This window comes from Cannabis sativa, chromosome 5 (assembly GCF_029168945.1).
Source record: "Cannabis sativa cultivar Pink pepper isolate KNU-18-1 chromosome 5, ASM2916894v1, whole genome shotgun sequence".
Classification (NCBI taxonomy): Eukaryota; Viridiplantae; Streptophyta; class Magnoliopsida; order Rosales; family Cannabaceae; genus Cannabis; species Cannabis sativa.
The window spans coordinates 75655432-75676274 of record NC_083605.1 but is presented as its reverse complement, the minus strand read 5'-3'; the positions used below and the strand labels follow the sequence as shown (position 1 = coordinate 75676274).

The 20843-nt window shown below is 25.2% G+C and overlaps 1 protein-coding gene and 4 non-coding genes across 5 annotated transcripts; 1 reads left to right on the top strand and 4 right to left on the bottom strand.

Annotated features, from left to right (window-relative positions):
• Positions 1-3017: 3017 nt before the first annotated feature.
• On the bottom strand, positions 3018-3091 carry TRNAV-AAC (transfer RNA valine (anticodon AAC)). The gene has a single exon. It is a non-coding gene; the product is annotated as a tRNA-Val (tRNA).
• A 3584-nt stretch (positions 3092-6675) lies between these two features.
• Positions 6676-6749, bottom strand: TRNAV-AAC (transfer RNA valine (anticodon AAC)). The gene has a single exon. It is a non-coding gene; the product is annotated as a tRNA-Val (tRNA).
• A 2810-nt stretch (positions 6750-9559) lies between these two features.
• Positions 9560-9633, bottom strand: TRNAV-AAC (transfer RNA valine (anticodon AAC)). Its single transcript has one exon. It is a non-coding gene; the product is annotated as a tRNA-Val (tRNA).
• A 6566-nt stretch (positions 9634-16199) lies between these two features.
• LOC133038521 (E3 ubiquitin ligase BIG BROTHER-related-like) lies at positions 16200-16934 on the top strand. The gene has a single exon (XM_061116689.1). It carries the CDS (start codon positions 16200-16202, stop codon positions 16932-16934), a length of 735 nt encoding a protein of 244 aa, XP_060972672.1.
• A 1972-nt stretch (positions 16935-18906) lies between these two features.
• Positions 18907-18980, bottom strand: TRNAV-AAC (transfer RNA valine (anticodon AAC)). The gene has a single exon. It is a non-coding gene; the product is annotated as a tRNA-Val (tRNA).
• Between the last annotated feature and the right edge of the window lie 1863 nt (positions 18981-20843).

Below are 20843 nucleotides of genomic sequence, written 5' to 3'. Positions count from 1 at the left end.
AGGCCAAGACTTTGGGAATGTGTCAATTTATAGACTAAATAATGAAGCTTTAAAGTCAATTGTTCCTTTAGGGAATTTGGGTAGAAATTGTAAGGCCACCACCCATGATATAATAGTAAAAAATAACTTAGCAAGACTTTCTTTCGAGTTATTATTATTACCAGTCTTAACAGGATTAAAATTACCATATCTTTAATAGATTTACTTTAATTAAAATAAAGTTACTTAAATAATTAACGCACTCTTAAAATGATTACTAGTGAAGTACGAGATATGCCCAAGTACTGAATTGGAGATTAGAGATCTAAAATAAAATAAAATCTCATTTGTATGAGAAAAGTAGTAGATAATAATAATAATAATTTTAGAATTAGAAAGAGGTTTAGTAGGTAAGAAGTTGAGCTATTATAAACTTGTGGGTGTGAGTGTGGCAAGGCAAATAATGAAACTTTTATTTTCTTTTGGATTTTTTTCTTTTTCTTTTAAGAAACATTTCTTTTGGATATGATATTCCACATATGATTCTTGGTTTCCAATTGTGAATAAATGACATGTTCATTTTTTAAGATACATGAAAGCTTCTAGCCATGAATAAACTCTCTACCACTTTTCTTCACAATGTGTAATTTACAAAAAAACCCTCTTCTTTAGCAAACTTTTGCCTATAGAAACAAGGTCATATTGGTCTTTTTGTGTACCAAATATGGATGAAGTGAATGTTACATAGGATCCCACAAAAACATGATAGATTATCCTTTGATTAAATAGAACAATATTTAACTTGAGTAATTGAGTTTAACTTGAAGGGTGCATGTGTAGCATTGGATGAGCCCTAAACCAAAATTTTCAATTTTACCATATTATATAATATTTATTAATAAGGTTGTGGAGTCCAAATGGGTTATGTTAAAGTGTCAATTATAATTGTAAGTAGTTATTTCTCATTTATTAAGTGAAAAAGAAGCTTTTGATATATAATATTTAATGTACAATACATGGCTGAGATTGACATTGTGGCTCAAATATTTTCTCATTGTCGTTCACTAATTTTGTCAATGGTGGAGCCTTGATATTGGCCCAAAAACTGCCGACTTTGTGGGCCCATTGTGGGCCCTGAATTTGAATAGAAAAATGGAAGATTTTTATAAGGATTATTCATGCTTAGGGCTTGTATTTGTCATTTTCATAAACAATGGCCCAACTTTTGTTTACAAATATACCAAATATATGGGATTTCTTTAAGTTTTACACTCAAATACATTTTGGTAACCTAAGAGCATTAACATCAACTTCTCTACTTTATTTTAAAAATATATCAACAAAATCTCACTTTATCTATTTTACCTGACACATTTACATTACAATATATTTTCCCTGTATTATTTTAAAATTATTTAATTTAATATATTTTTTAAATAAATAAATATAATAATATTAGGCACACACATTTCTAAAAAAGATTTGAAAAACTAATATAACATTTGAGCACATGTAGCTAAGCATTGTTGTTTTAGCTATAATACCTCATTTGAAGGAGCACTATTTTTCACCTCTTAGTTAAAATTGTGTAGCTATTAACTATTTTAACTACTCTATTGTGAGTGCCCTAAGATAACAAAAAATAATGTGAAAAAAAATATATCGAGAGAGAAGATAAAGAAAAAAAAAAAGACAAAAAGAGAAAAGTTAGCCAAAAAAAAAAAAAGTCTATTAAAAAAAATACAAAGAAAGTACAAATATAAAAATTCTTTTCTTAAAGTATAAATGTAAATTTTAAAGAAAATTAATATATAGTATAAATATCAAATATAAAAGTAAAATAATGGGCCCCTTAAAGAGTGTGGGCCTTAGGACGGGTCTAGCCCGCTTATAACTTAATTATAAAGGGGTTTTCACAAAAACACTAGATTTTAAGTAAAAAAAATTAGTTTTATTACCACACGACGAAAATTACATTTATACTGTTCTTCTTCTTTTTTTTTCTTTTTTTAAACTGTAAACACCAAAAAGAAAAAATACAAGGCCTCCATCTTCCACACCCACAGACAGAATCACCACAGCAACACTAGGACAGCCAAAAAACAACCATTAATTCTGGCGAGATTGAGCAAAAACAGTGAAATCAACGTCAAATAAATAATCATGATAAAACAACTGTAAAACAACACTAAAACAAATTAAAAAAAAAAAAGGATTAAAAAAAAACTAACAATCTTCTTGACAACCTCAACACCAAATGCAATAGCAGCTATATTTACAAATCCAATTCTAAAAATTAGAATAAAAAAACTACTAAAACAAAACTAAAACAACACAAAAACAAATAATAATAATAAAAAAAAACAAACGATTTTTTTTTTTTTTAAAAAAAAACTAATTATCTTCTGCACAACCTAATAGAGACTATATTTGCAAGCAAATTCTGGAAAATCATAATAAAAAAAACCACACTCTTATATTTTCTAATTCTTCTTCTTATTCTTCCTCCTTCATATATTTTTTTTTTGGTTACCTACTACAGAAAGAGAGAGTTAGCTTTTATTTGAATAATGTTGTAGAATTAAGAAAAAAAAAAGAAGAAGATGAACATGGAACAATAGAAAGAAAAAATAAAAGCTAATATACTCACAAATAACTGTTTGTAAAAAAAGATGAACAAGGGAGAGTTTAAGGATGAAGGTGATGATGAGAAAATTAAATGATAAAATATCAAATGGGGATAATATGTAATCATTTTGACAAGGAAAAATAAATAAAAAACCGTGAGTTAATATAAAAGAATTTTTTTTTAAAAAAAAATACTCACACAATATAAATATTATTAATATCGATGTATATTTATATTATAAATATAACATTTAGCAAAAATAGTATAAATTCCAAAGCCAAAACATATTAATAAATTGAAAGTTTTTACTAATATAATCAAATAAAAAAATATAAGATGTAACTAATTTCCACATATAACAAAATGAATGTTAATTAAGCAAAAAAAAAAAAAAAAAGCAGATAAGCAATGGCTTCGCCCGGGTTCGAACCGGAGACCTTCAGTGTGTTAGACTGACGTGATAACCAACTACACCACGAAACCATTTTATGTGAGCTTAGTCAAAATTAGCTACTAAACAATAATATTGGACCGAAGTTTTGAGTCTTCATCCATTCCAAAGCCCAATACAACAATATTTAAGGCCCATCAATTCGACCATAAAATCCAAAGAATGGTATACTAACTTTTGCTATTTTTTTTACAAAAATACTGCCAGACGGTATTTTTTACTTTTTTACTGTGTTTTTTTATAAGTTTCATACTGCAGTATATTGTGTTAAGTTTTCACTGGTGTTCTACTGGTGTTTTGAGTTGTTCTGCTTTGTGTTTTACTGGTGTTTTATAAAAACACAGTATTTTTTGAAAAAATTACCGTGTGGCAATATTTTTGTAAAAGTTAACCCAAATTCCAGTATTTTTGTAAGTTTTCCAATCTAAACTTACTTTTTTTTAAAAAAAAAAAAAAAATGATATTTGGTGGATGAGTATAGTGTATGGGTCTTGGTTGGGGCAGTGGTAATAGACCGTGACAGGATGGTTTTATGTTTTTCGGGTGATTCAGTGGCGAACTCCTTTAATCATCATGTGGCGAAGGTAACAACTCTCTTAAATGGGTTGTTGTTGTGTTGTCCTTTGGGGTTCAACTTCATTAGTGTTTGTTTAGATTGTTTTTATTTTGTTTAAGCTATTAATAAGAAGGATAAATGCTAGATTGAGTTTGATATTATAGTTCATGATATTTTATATGTTTGGGCTTCTTTCTTTTTTATTTCTCTCACTCATTGTAAAAAGACTCAAAATACTATAACTCATTCTTTTGTGCGTTTGGCTGTATCTCTCAATTTTACTCGAATTTGGTGGCTTTATCTCTTAAATTCAGTATGAATAATAAATAATTTATTTCTTTTAATGTTAATCTATTGTTGTTTGGTATACAAAATACTTTTCTTTATCTTTTTTAAGCAAATTCAAATTCTCAAAATTGATCTATTTTTTTATTTTCTTGAGAAGGACAATAGTAGCAATTATAAGTGAAATACACTGATAACAACGGATAAAATACAATATTTAACAACTTTAAATTAATATTCGAAATATAAAGATAATACATTTCAATTTTTTACACCTATTTATTTATTAATTTTTAATTTATTTTTTATTACCAATTTACTTTACTTAAATTATAGCACACTTTTATATAATAAAAATGATAATAAAGAAAATATAATGAAGATCATTTATAGTGAATAGACTAAAAAAATTAATTATTTTATTTTTCAATAAATTAAATTAATTTTTTTTGAAACAATAAATATATATTTATTATTTAATAATTTTTTATTTTTATTATTTATATTATTGTCACACTAATTAATATAATATTCTTTTTTTACAAAGATATTTATTTACTTATTTATATTTGTGGGTCCACACGTTTAGTTTTTTTTTTTCCTGAATTCCCACACGTTTTAGTTTCTTAAATAATTTGTTACGAAAATATATATACATCTATCTTTAAGTTTTAAATTATTATATTTTTGCTAAATATCTTTAAATTAGTTATTTTTTATTTTTTGAAAAAATTATATACTATTATAAGGATTCTTTTACCGTAATTATATATATAAGATATATTCATAGATAACTCAAAACCTAAACCATTCTTCGTTCATATTTTTCATTCTCTTCTTTAATCTCTTTTCTTTTACTATCTCATTCTCAAATGGCTTCTCCTCAAATTGTTGGCAATTCTTTTTATAAAATATTCCCATACAATCCTACTAGAATAGAAAGTACAAACTCGGTATTTCTAATTCACTTATTTGCAAATTTTACTCGTCATTCACTATCTATAGAAGCTTCTACTACTTTTACGAATGTCGTGGTACTTTTTCGTGACACGTTGATGAATAATAGCACTGACGCTAAAGCTATTCTAGAAAAATCTCTTGCAGGAGTTCACCTTCCTTCTCCTATGTTTCCCGTAATTGATGAAATTATTAATTATGGTCGAAAGATGTGGAATGACAAAGATCGTAATTTAAGTGTGAGAGTGGATGTTGATGTTTTCGTTGATGAATTACCTAGTCTACCGATGAATGACAATGAAGGGTATTATGATGAAGATGACGATGGCGATGGCGATGTTGATGGCAATGATGCGTATCACGTGTATGATATGACCGATATTCATATTCGTTTCGTGGCAGCAAGTGAGCAGTCGATTGAAAGATTGGAGAAAGATCTTATAAAGGATGGTCAAGTAATTTCGTGCTCGGTTTGCTTTGAGAATATTGTAGTCGGTTTGGAAGCTACAAAGTTAACTTGTGGACATAGATATCATGAAGAGTGTATTGTTAAATGGCTACAAACAAGTAAATTTTGTCCTTTGTGTAGATCTGAAGTAGCTTAAAAAAAATTAATAATGTAATATACTCCTAATTTGTAATCGTTCTAAATTGTATTGATAATATTCATAAATGAATGATTTTTTTTTTTCTTATTGTTTTTATGTTTCGCTTACATTTTGTGAGAATTTGTGTTACTCAACAATGGATATATAATATATTTTCATGTTTATTTAAAATATTTACTATAAATAAATAAATAAAGTTGAATAATTGAGAGATAACAATAAGAACATCATTTGTTAATTTTGTTGCATATTTAACATAATATTTTTCTTTCTAGATACAAAGAATAATTAATTGATCAACATATATTTTTTTTTGCCCTTTTTTTGCTGAATTAAATTGGGAATAATATATAAATGTACAAGTACATATAGATGACTTATCCAATAAGTCTACAAGTATATTATTAACTTTCTCAAATTAAACATATAAAATTAATCTTTCTCAAATTAAAATTTTAAAAAGTCATATAATATCTGGTATTCTAAATTATTTAGTTTCAAATTTAACATTAAGTTTACATATATGGAAATCTAAAACGTATATTCTTAAAACATGAAGAAAATATTTTAAAAAAAAAACATGAAGAAAAATCTTAAAATTATTAATTAATTGAAGTTATTTAAATATGGAAAAAATATATGATAGATGTCATTAACACATATTTTATAATGAGATCACTCGTGTGTGGTGGTGTTGGCTCGAAATCACTTAAGAATAGTTTTGTGAGTAGTTATCGATAGGTTCACTTTCTCTGATTCCCTGATTAGTGAAGTCACGACTTGTCTTCTAACTCTAGAGACGACGGTTTTTTGAAAGCACCATTTTGTGTCAATTGAAAGTGATTCTGAAATCGTCGTCAAAATTCTGAAATAGACTTGTTCCAATTGAAATATTGATAACTATGTACATCAATGTAATAGACTCTCTAATTTCTTTTTGATTTATAATTTTTTCATTTATTTCTAAATTTTATAATTTTAAAGCTCATAATATAGATAATTGAACATATATTCTAAACTTAATTAGTATGGTTGAAATTTCAACTATTCAAACAAATATTATTAGTAATGACGTCTAAGTTTTTATTATTATTATTACTAATGAACATTAATTTTTTTCCAAAAAAGAATACATATTTTTATAATTATTTTTCATAATAGTATATTAAGTTCTATGCCAAAAATAATAATAATGAAAAAAGACATAGAATGGCTTCGCCCGGGTTCGAACCGGAGACCTTCAGTGTGTTAGACTGACGTGATAACCAACTACACCACGAAACCAAGTTTGAATAATTTATCAAATTTATATTTATATATCAATATAAAATAAGCTAATGAAATTTCTTATAGCGCAAGAAACGGCACCGTTTCAACTACATCACGCTAAAAGCTTGGACCGAAGTGTTGACCCATTCCCAAGCCCATTAATCACAATAACGGCCCATTAATTCAGACCATAAAATCTAAACGCGGCAAAAGCTTCTTCAAATATCTTTTTTTATATAAATTTAAATTTAATTCAATTTAATTGTATTTAATGAAGTTTATTCATTTCCTAATAGTAATTGAATTAGTACTAATTAGTATATATATATATATGCAAATACTCGATGGAAATCCAAATTATTCATTTCTCTATATTTTTTCTTCTGTTAGTCACTCTTTTTTGTCACTAACTTATCTCATATGGCTATTCCTCAAGTTATACATGGTCCACATATTAATATATCACCATATGAATGTAGTAGTAGTAGACTAACAGATGAAATCTTTATATTTGAAATTCACTTATTTGCAAATTTCACAAGAGAATTTACTTTTTTAGACGATGATGATGATAATTTGCAAACTTCTATAACTTTAACAGATGTTGTCTCACTTATTTATTTTGAAGTGTTCACAGATAATAACAACACTCACGCTATAGCTACGCTAAAAAATTCGTTTGCATATACGCTTCGTCTTCCTTCTTCCACATTTTTTCTAATAGATGAAATTATCAATTACAGATTAAGAACAGAATGGGATGATAATTATTTGAGTGTGAGAGTCGATATTGATGTTTTTGTCGATGAACTACCTACTCCTCGGGTGACTTTTAATTACAACGATGAAGAATATAATAGATACAGAATCGATCAGGTAAGACCTCATACAATTTTATTATTATATTTTAAAAAATAAATACGTAGATTTTTTGATAACTTTCTTTAAATAATATTTTGATCTCTTTTATTTTTAATTTTACTTTTTTAGACTCCTGAGTTCTTAACCTCAGAATATAATAATGACGACGACGAGGATGATGATAGTGATGTTGACGGTCTTGTACATGATATGAATAATATTCGTATTAATTCCATGGCAGCAAGTAAGGAGTCGATTGAGAGATTAGAGAAATATATTATTAAGGATAATCAAGAATTTATATGTTCGATTTGTTTGGAGGATATGTCAGTTGGTTTGGAAGTTATTAAGTTATCTTGCGAACACAAATATCATGAAGAATGTATTGTGAAGTGGTTACAAATCAGTAGATTTTGTCCAATGTGTCGATCTAAAGTAGCTTAAAAAAATTAATTATTAATTAGTGACTATTGTGAAAAATATTGAAGTCATTTTTATATTTGTTTTATTACTCAAAGTTGTTAAGATAATACTCATAAGATGAATCAAGTTTGTTTATCTTATATTGTTTTTGTTTTTATCATAGATTTTGCTAGTTAACATTGGTTGTGTTTTCATTTAAATTTATCATCCTATAATTAGGGCCGATCTAAGCATTTTAGGGGCATTGTGCAAAATTTTAAAATTGGACTCTTTAAAAAAAAAACCGTGTACATAAAAACTATAATTCTATTACTAGCGCTTTTTTTAGGATTCTTTCATAAATTTTTTATTTATGTATATATAATATGAAAAGAAAAAGAAAAAAATAGGCCTTTTCTTTAAAAAAAATAAATAAATAAATTGGGCCTTAAAAAAATAGAGGCCTTGTGCAATGGCCCAAGCTGCCTAATGCTTGGGCCGACCCTGCCTATAATATAGGGATAAGTTGAAATGTACATTCATCTGTTAACCAAACATAGTCTCATTTTAAATTCAATTGAAAAGTACCCCTTTTATAAGTCCATTATCAATTATACCCTTACATAAGAGTAATGTTTAGGGAGGTGAGGAAGGTTTTTTTTTTTTTTTAAATAACAGATGGTATAAATTAAGGAAAATTTTATTTACACTCCTAAAATTTCTAAAGACACCCCATTTTAATAATTTTTATTTTATATAAAATTTATATCTTTAATTATACTAAGTTTTTTAAACTTTCTAATTTATATTCTTAAAAAATATACCTGTCAAACAAAATTAAATTATATTTTAAATATTATGATAAAAAAATTAAAATGAAAGATTATATGAAATTTTCTTAGAAAAAAAAATATATATATAAATATACATGAGTTAGAAAAAATTATGAAACTAAAATCAAAATAAGTACTCAAATTAACATAAAATAATGTGAGAAAAAAATTTTAAGAGTAATTTTTTTAAAAAAAAATTAAGTTTATATTTTTTTAATAATAGGGTGTATTTATAATTTTATGATGTGCAAATAAAACTCCCCTAAATTAATTATATAGAAAAGAAATGTGAAAATGAAATGGGTTAACAAAAAAGGGTATATAGTGCAATTTTCTCTATAATATATAATGACATTTACGGTGAAAATCCGTTAACATTTGTAGTTGTTAAAATGACCTTAATAATAAAAAAGTAACTGCAAAATTATCTCATTTTTCTTTTTTGTTTGCAGTCGATGACCGTACCTTTAAGTGTCAACTAAACTCGTTAAGTATCAACTAAAAAATACGTAGTAATATATTATTGAATCACATATTAAAAATATACATTTTTTTAAAGATAATTATATATAAAAAAAAATATGTAATATGGATCTAATAATATATCACCACATATTTATTAATTAATTAGGATGTTAGAGCACTTAAAAATATGACTACAACAAAATAAAAAAAAGAAAAAAAATAAGTACACCACGAGAAAATGTTAAAACATTATAAAGAAATTAATGGCGTCGCCCGGGTTCGAACCGGAGACCTTCAGTGTGTTAGACTGACGTGATAACCAACTACACCACGACACCATGCTGGTTTTAATGGTTCTTATTTAAATATAAGATTACAATTAATTAAATGATTCATCAGGAAAACGGCACCGTTTTACCTTATATTACTTCTAGAGCTAGAAGTAGAAGCTTCACTTAACTCCCAAGCCCATTAGTCACGGCCCATCAATTCAATCGCAAAATATAAACGTGTTTTTTTTTTTTTTCTGAAAAAATGATATTTATTTGTTCGATAAATAACTTAAAAAATCTGTATTTAATATTTGAAAATTTGTTTTCTTAAACATAATTAATTGGTTGCACTGTTATATTGTTATGGAGTTTTTAAAAATAAATCTTTTTATTCTTTTTTTTTTTTTATTATTTCATAATACTAATAGAATTAGGACTAATGGAATTAGTATATATATACAATCCTTCTTCAACATTTGGTATTTACTTCTCGTGACCCTTATACAAAAATTTAAACTTTCATAAACTATAAATAAACCAACCCTAATTAATTCCTTCCTAATCAAAATTAAAATCTAAACTATTAATTCCTTAGTTTCCTATTTGAAAATCAATTTCATCCTTCTTAGTTTCTAATCGTTCATAATTTTTATTTCTTTTCTTTCTTAATCTCTTTTTCAATTCACTATGGCTTCTTCTCAAATTATTAGCAATCCTTGTTACACTATATTCCCATACAATCCTATTAGAATTCAAGGTATCAACCCTATATTTGTAATTCACTTATTTGCAAATTTTACTCTGTGGTCTTCGTTGTATACTATGCAAGGTGAAAATGAAGAAACTTCTACTACTTGTACATATACCACGGTGCTTTCATACGACATGTTGATAAATAACAACACCGGTGCTAAAGAAATTTTAGAAGACTCGCTTGCGAAAGTTAACCTTCCTTCTTCTGCGTTTTTTTTAAGTGATGAAATTATTAGTTATGGTCAAAAAATGTGGAGTGATGAACATCCTGTTTTGAGTGTGGCAGTGGATATTAATGTTTTTGTCGATGAATTACCTGTTCAACAGCATAGTAGTGACGATGAAGATGATTATGAAGAAGAATATGACGATGTATACATTGATGACATGGATGATATGGAAAGTATTCCTATCAATTTCGTGGCAGCAAGTAAGCAATCGATTGAGAGATTGGAGAAAGATCGTATTAAGGATGGTGAAGTAGTTTCATGCTCGGTATGTTTCGAGAATATTTTAGCTGGTTATGAAGCTACCAAATTACCTTGCAAACACAAGTATCATGAAGAATGTATAGTCAAATGGCTACAAACAAGTAAATTTTGTCCTTTGTGTCGATTTGAAGTAGCTTAAAGGAAATTAATACATGTAATAGACATAATCAGTGACTATAGTTTCATATTAATGGTATTATTTTTATATTTGTGTGATTACTTCAAAATTGTATTAATAATATTTATAAATCAATCAAGTAGTTTGTTTATCTTAAATTATTTTTGTTTTTAGCATACAATTTATGATAATTTCTATTAGTCAACAATGGCATGGTTATACTTAAAATATCAGTAAGAACATTATTTGTTCCATGTACAGAATTAAAAAATAATAAAGTGTATTAATGCATCAAAGCATATAAATATCATAAATAATATAATTATATCATAAATGAGATGGTTTAATTATTTAGAAGAATCTCAATAGTTTCTCTATTCTATCCTTTATAATACATTATTAAAATTTAATTTTTTTTATTTTACCTCAAATTTTTACATTACATCATATATCATAATCTCTATTTTTATCTCCATATCATTTAAATATTATTATTTTTAATATACATTTATATAAAATTATAGAGAAAAATCAATAAAATAAATAAAGAGATGGTATGAGAGAGGAGTGAGAGAGAAATAATAATAAAATAAATATAGCTCAATGAATAGGTGTAGCTATATTTAAAGAAACAATTATTTAAAATAATTTTAGAGTAGCTCATTTGATGTATAAGCCATTTGACAATTTTTAGCTGAATTTTTACATATAAAATTATGTTTATGTTGAAGAAATTGATGTGAGTACTCTTAGTAATAATGGTAGACTTAATAAAAAAATATAATAGAGGTAGAAAAGTAATAATTTTGTGTCAAATATGTTGGTATACTAGTTAGGCCCATTTATCCAACTCAAACCCAAAAACTAATAATAGTTAATTATAGAAAAGGATTAAAAAAATGGAATTTTTCATTACATACTGACATTTTCAACTTTTTTAATTTTAACCTTAGGGTAGAATTTTTTTTCAAAAATACTGTGTACTGTGTTAAGTTTTCACGGTTGTTCTACGATTATTTTTTAGTTGTTCCATTGTTGTTTTAATTGTTCTGTTTTGTTATTTTACAATTTTAGAATAATCATATTAGATGCTCACTACTACGTACACTAATATGGTTTTTTTTATTATGTTATTAAATCAAAATATATGATGAACGATAATTAAATATACCAATAACAATGTCAAATTTTATAATGTGGGACACTTTTATAATTCTATATGCACAATATGGCTACAATTTACTAATTTAGTACATAATCTACCATAATTATTATCAAAATATATGTTTGATTATGTATTTACGATATGTTTGGTAGGATGGAAGGAGAATAGAGAGAACTGATAGTTTTTTTGAAGCTCACCATTCACTTTGAGTGCATGCACAATCAATTCATATGCGGTCATATTGGCTGAGCGACGAACATAAATTAAGGACCCTCCAGAAAAATTAGATAGTAAACTATAAATATCATCCAATACTGATCTAAATCATTACAAAAAGAAGATTTTCTAAAAAAAGCAGACACCATTGCTAAACAATAGAGGACTAATAGTTATGAAAAGATGAATAATATAAAGGAGTGAGAAAAAAATATAGTAATCCTTCTTAATTGTTCAATGAAAAAGCTCAATGATAGAACTAAAAAATAATATAGATCACTATTTATTTTTAAAATTACTAAAGTATTTTCATAATATTTTCAGATAGTAATTTTGTAATTTTGAACAAATCAAAATAGAGAGTCAGAGTACCAATTCCTCTATTATAATAGAAGGATTTAAAATTTTCAACTAAAATTATTGGGGAGTTATATTTGCACCCCATAAAATTATAAATAAACCCTATTATTAAAAAATATATAAACTTAAATAATTTTTAAAAATTACTCTTAATACTTTTTTAAAAAAAATTTCTCACATTATTTTATTTTAATTTTAATACTTATTTTGATTTCATTTTCATAATTTTTTCTAACTGATGTATATATTTTTTTTTTATTTTTTTCTAAAAAAATTTCATATAATTTTTTATTTAAATTTTTTTGTCATAATTTTTAAAATATAATTTAATTTTGTTTAATAGGTATATTTTTTAAGAATATAAATTGAAAGAAAAAAGTTAAAAATAGTTAGTACAATTAAAAATATAAATTTTATATAAAATAAAAATTATTAAAATAGGGTGTACTTAGAAATTTTTGGGGTGTAAATAAAATTTTCCAAATCATAAGTTGAAGTACATATATCAATCTATTCCCAGCTGAGCCTCTTAGAGTATGTTTGGTATTGTTTTCTGTTTTTTGTTTTAAAAAATTATTTTTAGAAATGAGAACAAAAAATAGTTTTTGAAGTTTTTAAAACACAAATCACGTTTGGTTAGTGATTTTTAAAAACAAATTGACCAAAAGTGAATTGGTTTTTATTACTATTAACAACATTTTGTTGTTTTCAAAATTCTTGTTTTTTGTAACTTTGTTTTCTGAAAACTGTTTTTAAAAAACAAGGTCAAACAAGTCAAATTGTTTTTAAAAACAATTTTCTGTTTTTAAAAACAAAAAACAGTTTTTTAGTTATGATGCCAAACATGCACCTAGATACTTTTTAATTTTTGGTTGTATTTTCTGAAGCTATATTTTCTAAAAAAAATGTGATATTTAACCAATATTTAATTTTTTTTTGTTTATCTTTGAAAGAAAAAAAATAGTATTAACAAGATGTATTTTCCACAATTACCTTAAGTTTGACTCCCTTAATGTTATTTTCACCTTTATTGATAGTAATCCCAGCGGGCAACGATTTATCATGCAAGTTGCTAGAGCCAAAAATTTTATTGGCTTCCTTTTGTCTTATGAATTCATCCACATCTTCCAAAATTTTGTTATAACCATCTAAGGCAAATACATATGTTTCTTCATATTCTGCTGACTTTGTTGATACTTGTGTCTGCATTCTATACAAATCCTTATAGCGCAATCCCATTCTAATCTTAGGATCCTCAGAACTTGTATTTTTCAATGAGCTTGCTTTGATTCCAACCTTTGCATGCTTTGTCCACCTTTTTAATACATAACGATCATGTATTTTTGAAATATTATTTGTAGAAAGAACTTTCAAAGCATGCGCACATAAAATTCCTGCGAACTCGAATTTCTTACAAGTGCATACAACTACACCAAAAGAAAAAAAATTAATGGTACAACTAATCTATTTAAAATAAAATTAGTATCGTAATATAATTAAAATAACTACAAAATAATAATGATATATTATTTTTTTATTTATCTAAATATAATAGAGACATAACATTAATAAGAATTATTGAAAAGAAAGAGCATACCTCTAATTTTTCTTCTAGTTCTATAGAAGCGCTTGCAAGACTTCAGAGTATGAGTTTGAAAATTCTAAGTTAATATGAGGTATAATAAATTTATATTAAAAAAATAATATTTTAATAAGGTTCTAGATTTGAAAAAAAGAAACTAATCTTGACCAAAAAAAAAAAGGAAATTATTAAAAAAATGAAAACTTTGTAATTAATGGAATTGTTCCGTTAGTTTTAGTGAGTAAAGTTTACAAAAATAATTAAATGATGTGTCATCATTATATTGGTTAGATATAATATGGGATACAATATTTAGATAGGGGATCTAAACTATTTATTGTCACTTAATTTGATAGACAATTAAATCAAGTAAAGTAGATCAATAGATTTTTTTTTTTTTTGCAAATTAAGCAGATGAATAGATTAGTTTCATTATTATGTAGTAAAATATATTCTAATTTTATGTATAGTCAGATTGTATTTTTTTTTTTCTTTTGTAGTTGGTCCCTCCTACTGTCTAGTCTTTTGTAATAACTGACATTGGTTATTCTAATGAATTATCACTTTCCATTATATAAAAACAAGAAGTATATATATGATTATAAATTTAGATTTGTTCATTTATTAGGGGGGTTTGCAGTACGAGTGGTGTTGTTTTTGACTATTTTTTCAAACCAATCCGTACGTTCTGTTTTTTTAATTTCCCAAACTGCACCCATATCGCGAAACTAAAAAACCGCAAAAACCGCACCGGAAAGGTGTGATGCGATTTTTGCGGTTTGAACTATCACCAAATGATTAAATTATCACAAATACAACAAAATTTGAGCAAAACTCGTCAAAAATATCATAAGTCTTGAAAATAAAAATGAAAAAAAAAATTAAATTTCAACAATACAATAATTAGTAGACTTTGGGTTGGACATTCACATATTGGACCTAAATAAATATAAAAATTAGTATTTTTATAATGTACGGTGCGGTGCGGTTTGAACCGCATATTAACAATTCAAAACCGCAAACCGCACCGCACCGCGCGGTTTAGAAAAAATTCAAACCGTGACTGCACCGCAAAAAATTTCAAACTGCAATTTTTTTTTTGCAGTGCGGACAGTTTGAACGGTTTGATGAATTATAAAATCAGGGCCGGCCCTGGGCATAGGCGGGCTAGGCCTGTGCCTAGGGCCCACCTAGTCCAGGGGCCTAAAAAAAAATTTTTGCCCTTTTAAAATTATACAATTTTTTTGCTGATTTTGAAAAATACTATTTTTTTTTTCTAAATAAGGACCCAGAAAATAATTTTTACCCTAGCCCACTACATTTTAGGGCCGGCCCAGTATAAAATTGATATAAATTATAAATATATGGTGCTTTAAAGTAAATGTTCTACTCGTAACCCATGCAGTAACTCAAATCGCAATCCAACTCAATTAGTAATCTACATTATAACCCATGCATCAACTCAAATCGTAATCCAAGTTCAAAAAAAAAATATATATATATATATAAAATTAAAAATAAAAATGATATAACTTACCGTAATTATATAAATGATTAAAAATAAGTAGCTAAAGTAAATATATAAATGATTAAAAATTCAAGATTAATAGTAATTTTTTATAAGAATAATAATTCAAAAATTAAAATAAATATATTTTAATTGTTTAAATGAGGTAAACTGGAATATAGATATTATTATTACTATTATTATTATTATTATTAGACGAACAGACTATATTCAAATTTTAAACTTTCACAAGCATTACTTATCTATATTAGACCGACTTTGTTTATCTATATAAACAAACCAACCCTAATTAATTCATTCCAAATCAAAATCAAAATCTAAATCTAAACTATTAATTCCTTAGTTTCCTATTTTACACGATCCTTCTAATTAGTTCCTATTTTACTCTTTTTCTTTCTTAATTTCTTTTTCAACTAACTATGGCTTCTCCTCAAATTATTGGTGATCCTTATTACACTATACTCCCATATAATCCTACTAGAGTTGAAAGTATCAATCCTATATTTGTAATTCACTTATTTGCAAATTTCACTCGGCCTTCGGTATCTACTATGCAAGATGATCAAGATCAATACAATGAATCTACTCTTCTATTCGACAACAATGAAGAAGCTTCTACTACTTTTACAAATGTTGTGGTGCTTTTACACGACATGTTGATGAATAACTACACAGCTAAAGATATGTTAGAAAACTCGCTTGCAGGAGTTAACCTTCCTTCTTCCATGTTTTTTCTAAGTGATAAAATTATTGATTATGGTCGAAAGATGTGGAGTGACGAACATCGTGTTTTGAGTGTGAGAGTGGATATTGATGTTTTTGTTGATGAACTACCTGTTCAACAACATAATGACGATGAAGGTGATTATGAAGAAGAAGAAGAAGAAGATGAAGATGAATACAGTGATGAAGTTTATGATATGGACATCATTCCTATTAATTTCGTAGCAGCAAGTAAGCAGTCGATTGAGAGATTGAAGACAGATCACATTGAGAATGGTGAAGTAGTTTCATGCTCGGTTTGTTTCGAGAGTATTTTAGCTGGTTATGAAGCTGTTAAGTTACCTTGCGGACACAAGTATCATGAAAAATGTATTGTTAAATGGCTACAAACAAGCAAATTTTGTCCTTTGTGTCGATCTGAAATAGCTTAAAGAAATCAATACATGTACTAGACATATAATCAATAACTATAATTACATATGGTATTATTTTTATATTTGTATGATTACTTCAAAATTGTATTAATAATATTCATAAATGAATGTAGTAGTTTGTTTATTTTATATTGTTTTTGTTTTTAGCATATAATTTATGAGAATTTCTCTTACACAGTAAGAACATTATTTGTTCCATATACAAAATAAAAAAAATAAGTAAGTGTATTCATACAACAAAGCATATAAATATAATAAATAATCGAATTATATCATAAATGACATGTTTTAATTACTTGGTATTAAACAAAAATAATAGTGGTAGAAAACTAATAATTTTTTATACTTTATATTTTTTATTTTTTTTTATATTTTTACAGTATTTTATAAAGATACAAAAAAATAACAAAAAATCATATGAAAAAAAATAATATACAAATAACAAAAAATTAATAAAAAAAATCATATTTTATGTAAATAAAATCTAAATATCTGAAAAAAAATGTTAAAAATTCCTCACAAACTTTTTTTTTTTTTTTTGTGTGTGCTTTTTTTGAAATTATAACCTGAAGTTGTTTGTTTGTAATAAGAATTTGGTATTTTTTTATTTGAAAGAAGAAGAATTTAGTATTTGGTAATATGCTCTTTACTGTACCAATGTGACATTTAAATCAAAATATACCAATAAAACAATATGTCATATTTTCCAATAATACAAAAGGACACTTTAATTTTCCACCAATATAATTCTATATGTACCATAATTTACCACACAATTATTATCAAGTTATATGTTTGATCATATCATTTAGTGCCAACTTTCAACTAAAATTATAAATTGAAGTACACTTTTTTAAAAAGTATTCTTAATATTTTTTTAAATTTTTTTCTTCACATTATTTTATGTTAATTTCAATACTTATTTTGATTTCATTTTTATAATTTTTTCTAACTCATGTATATATTTTTTTTTCTAAGAAAATTTCATATAATTTTTTTTTAAATTTTTTTTTTTGCCGAAATATTTAAAATATAATTTAATTTTGTTTGATAGGTATATCTTCTAAAAATATGAATCGGAAGAAAAAATTTAAAAATTATTAAAATGGGGTGTCTTTATAAATTTTTGAGGTGTAAATAAAATTTCACATAAATTAATTATATAGAAAAGAAAGGTGAAAATGAAATGGGTTAACAAAAAAGGGTATATGGTGCAATTTTCTCTATAATATATAATGATATTTACGGTGAAAATTCGTTAACATTTGTAGTTGTTAAAAATGTAAAATTATCTCATTTTTCTTTTTTGTTACCGTCAATGACCGTACCCTTAAATGTTAACTAAACTCGTTAAGTATCAATTGAAAAATACGTAGTAATATATTATTGAATCACATATTAAAAAATATACATTTTTTAAATATAATTATATAAAAAAAATTATTTAATATGAATCTAATAATATATCACCACATATTTATTAATTAATTAGAATGTTAGAGCACTTAAAAATAGGGTAAATACCATTTTGGACCCTCTGTTTCACAAAAGTTACCAATTGGACCCTGTGTTTTGTTAAATGACAAAATGGACCCTGTATTTTCTAAAATAGTACAAATAGGACCCTAAATTGATTTTTTATCAAAATAAAGTTTAATTATAATCCAATCTAAAAGTGCTATGACAAAACTGTTTACATTTTTTGTATCTGTTCGTATTAAGCATTGTCTTCAAGTTGGTTGTATTAAAAAAAAGTTGTCAAAAATTAAGCTCAGGGTCCTATTTTTACTATTTTAGAAAAAACAGGGTCCATTTTGTCATTTAACAAAACACAAGGTCCAATCTGTAACTTTTGCAAAGCACAGGGTCCAAAATGGTATTTACCCCTTAAAAATATGATTACAACAAAATAAAAAAAAAAAAAATAAGTACACTACGACAAAATGTTAAAACATTATAAACAAATCAATGGCGTCGCCCGGGTTCGAACCGGAGACCTTCAGTGTGTTAGACTGACGTGATAACCAACTACACCACGACACCACGTATGTTTTAATGGTACTTATATATATATAAGATTACTATTAATGAAATGATTCATCCCAAAAACGGCACCGTTTTACCTTATTATTATTTGAGAAATTTACATCTAGAGCCTTAAAATACATCTCAATTACATAAATAACGTGACTTTTAAAATAATCAAAGTTACTATTATATTTGTAACGTTTTCATTAATATTGGTTTTGTTTTTAGTTCATAAATTCTTTTCTTGGTTATCCTTGTGATGTACATTCTTTATTTTTTTTTTGTACAATATATCTCAATGTTTGTATCAATTATCATGTCTTCTACACCTAATATTTTTTTTACAGTACATATATTTAATAAATATTTAGATTTAAAATATTTTCTCTTTCTTCTTTTTTTTTTTTATATTTAATTTATTTATTTTTTTTGGCTACACTAATAATTATTTGATCTCAAAAATTACATATTGTAATCTACACTTTAAGATAATCATTTTGATATGTGAGACACAAATATTTTTTTTTCTAGCCGAAATCAAAGGTAACATTTTGGTTTCTTTAGTTTTTTTTTTTTCAATTTTGTTTTTTTTTTTTATATTTAGTTTACCAATAATATTCAAACTATGAAATATACTAAATAAAACTATTTCATATTTGTGCTTACTTCTTATATTCTATATATGAAAACTAACTAGTTTCTACAATAAACTTAAAAGGTAACTAAAAGTGTAATTTTAAAATAAGCAATTAATAATTTAAATGTTTACTAATTTTACTAATAAATTATGTGAGCTTTTTTTTTATTATTATAATTTATTAGTTTATTAAATAAACTTGTTGTTACAAAAGAAAAATAAAAAGTAACGTAAAAGTTTAAAATAATTGAATAATTTAATATGATTTAAAAATAAACACATAAATTTTAAAGTATCAAAAAGGTATACAAAATAATTGGTATATAAAAGTGGTAGCTTATTATATTACATAACAACTCATTAGTTTCAATAAATTTTAAGATTACCAAAATATATTTTAAATAATAAGATACAATAATATAATTTAAAAATAATTAATTGATTATTAAGATGTTTACAAATAAAGTTTGGAGGTAACCAAATTGTATCTCAAATTATATGATATAAAAATGAAGTTTTTTTTTTATGTAAAATTAACTAATTAGTTTCTTATCAACATTATAACTAAGTAACCAAATAGTTACTTTTGAAAACGGAGGTCAATTAAAAATAAAAAGTAGAATTTGAGATTAATTTCGTTTCAGGCATATTAATTTCAAATTAAGGTATTTTTTGAAGACGTGGCAAGGTATTATTGTAAATGAGATTTGTTAAGGTATTTTTGAAATTAATTTGTATTTTAAGTATATTATTGAAAAAATCCCTTATTATTTCTAGAGCTAGAAGTAGAAGCTTGACTTAACTCCCAAGCCCATTAGTCACGGCCCATCAATTCAATCGCAAAATATAAACGTGTTTTTTTTTTTCTGAAAAAGTTTCTTTAAATGATATTTATTTGTTCGATAAATAACTTAAAAAATCTGTATTTAATATTTGAAAATGTGTTTTCTTAAACATAATTAATTGGTTGCACTGTTATATTGTTATGGAGTTTTTAAAAATAAATCTTTTTATTCTTTTTTTTTATTATTATTTCATAATACTAATAGAATTAGGACTAATGGAATTAGTATATATATATACAATCCTTCTTCAACATTTGGTATTTACTTCTCGTGACCCTTATACAAAAATTTAAACTTTCATAAACTATAAATAAACCAACCCTAATTAATTCCTTCCTAATCAAAATTAAAATCTAAACTATTAATTCCTTAGTTTCCTATTTGAAAATCAATTTC

Bases quoted from the DNA above. Each gene is read 5' to 3' on its own strand.
- LOC133038521 (XM_061116689.1), top strand. From the start codon at position 16,200: ATGGCTTCTCCTCAAATTATTGGTGATCCTTATTACACTATACTCCCA.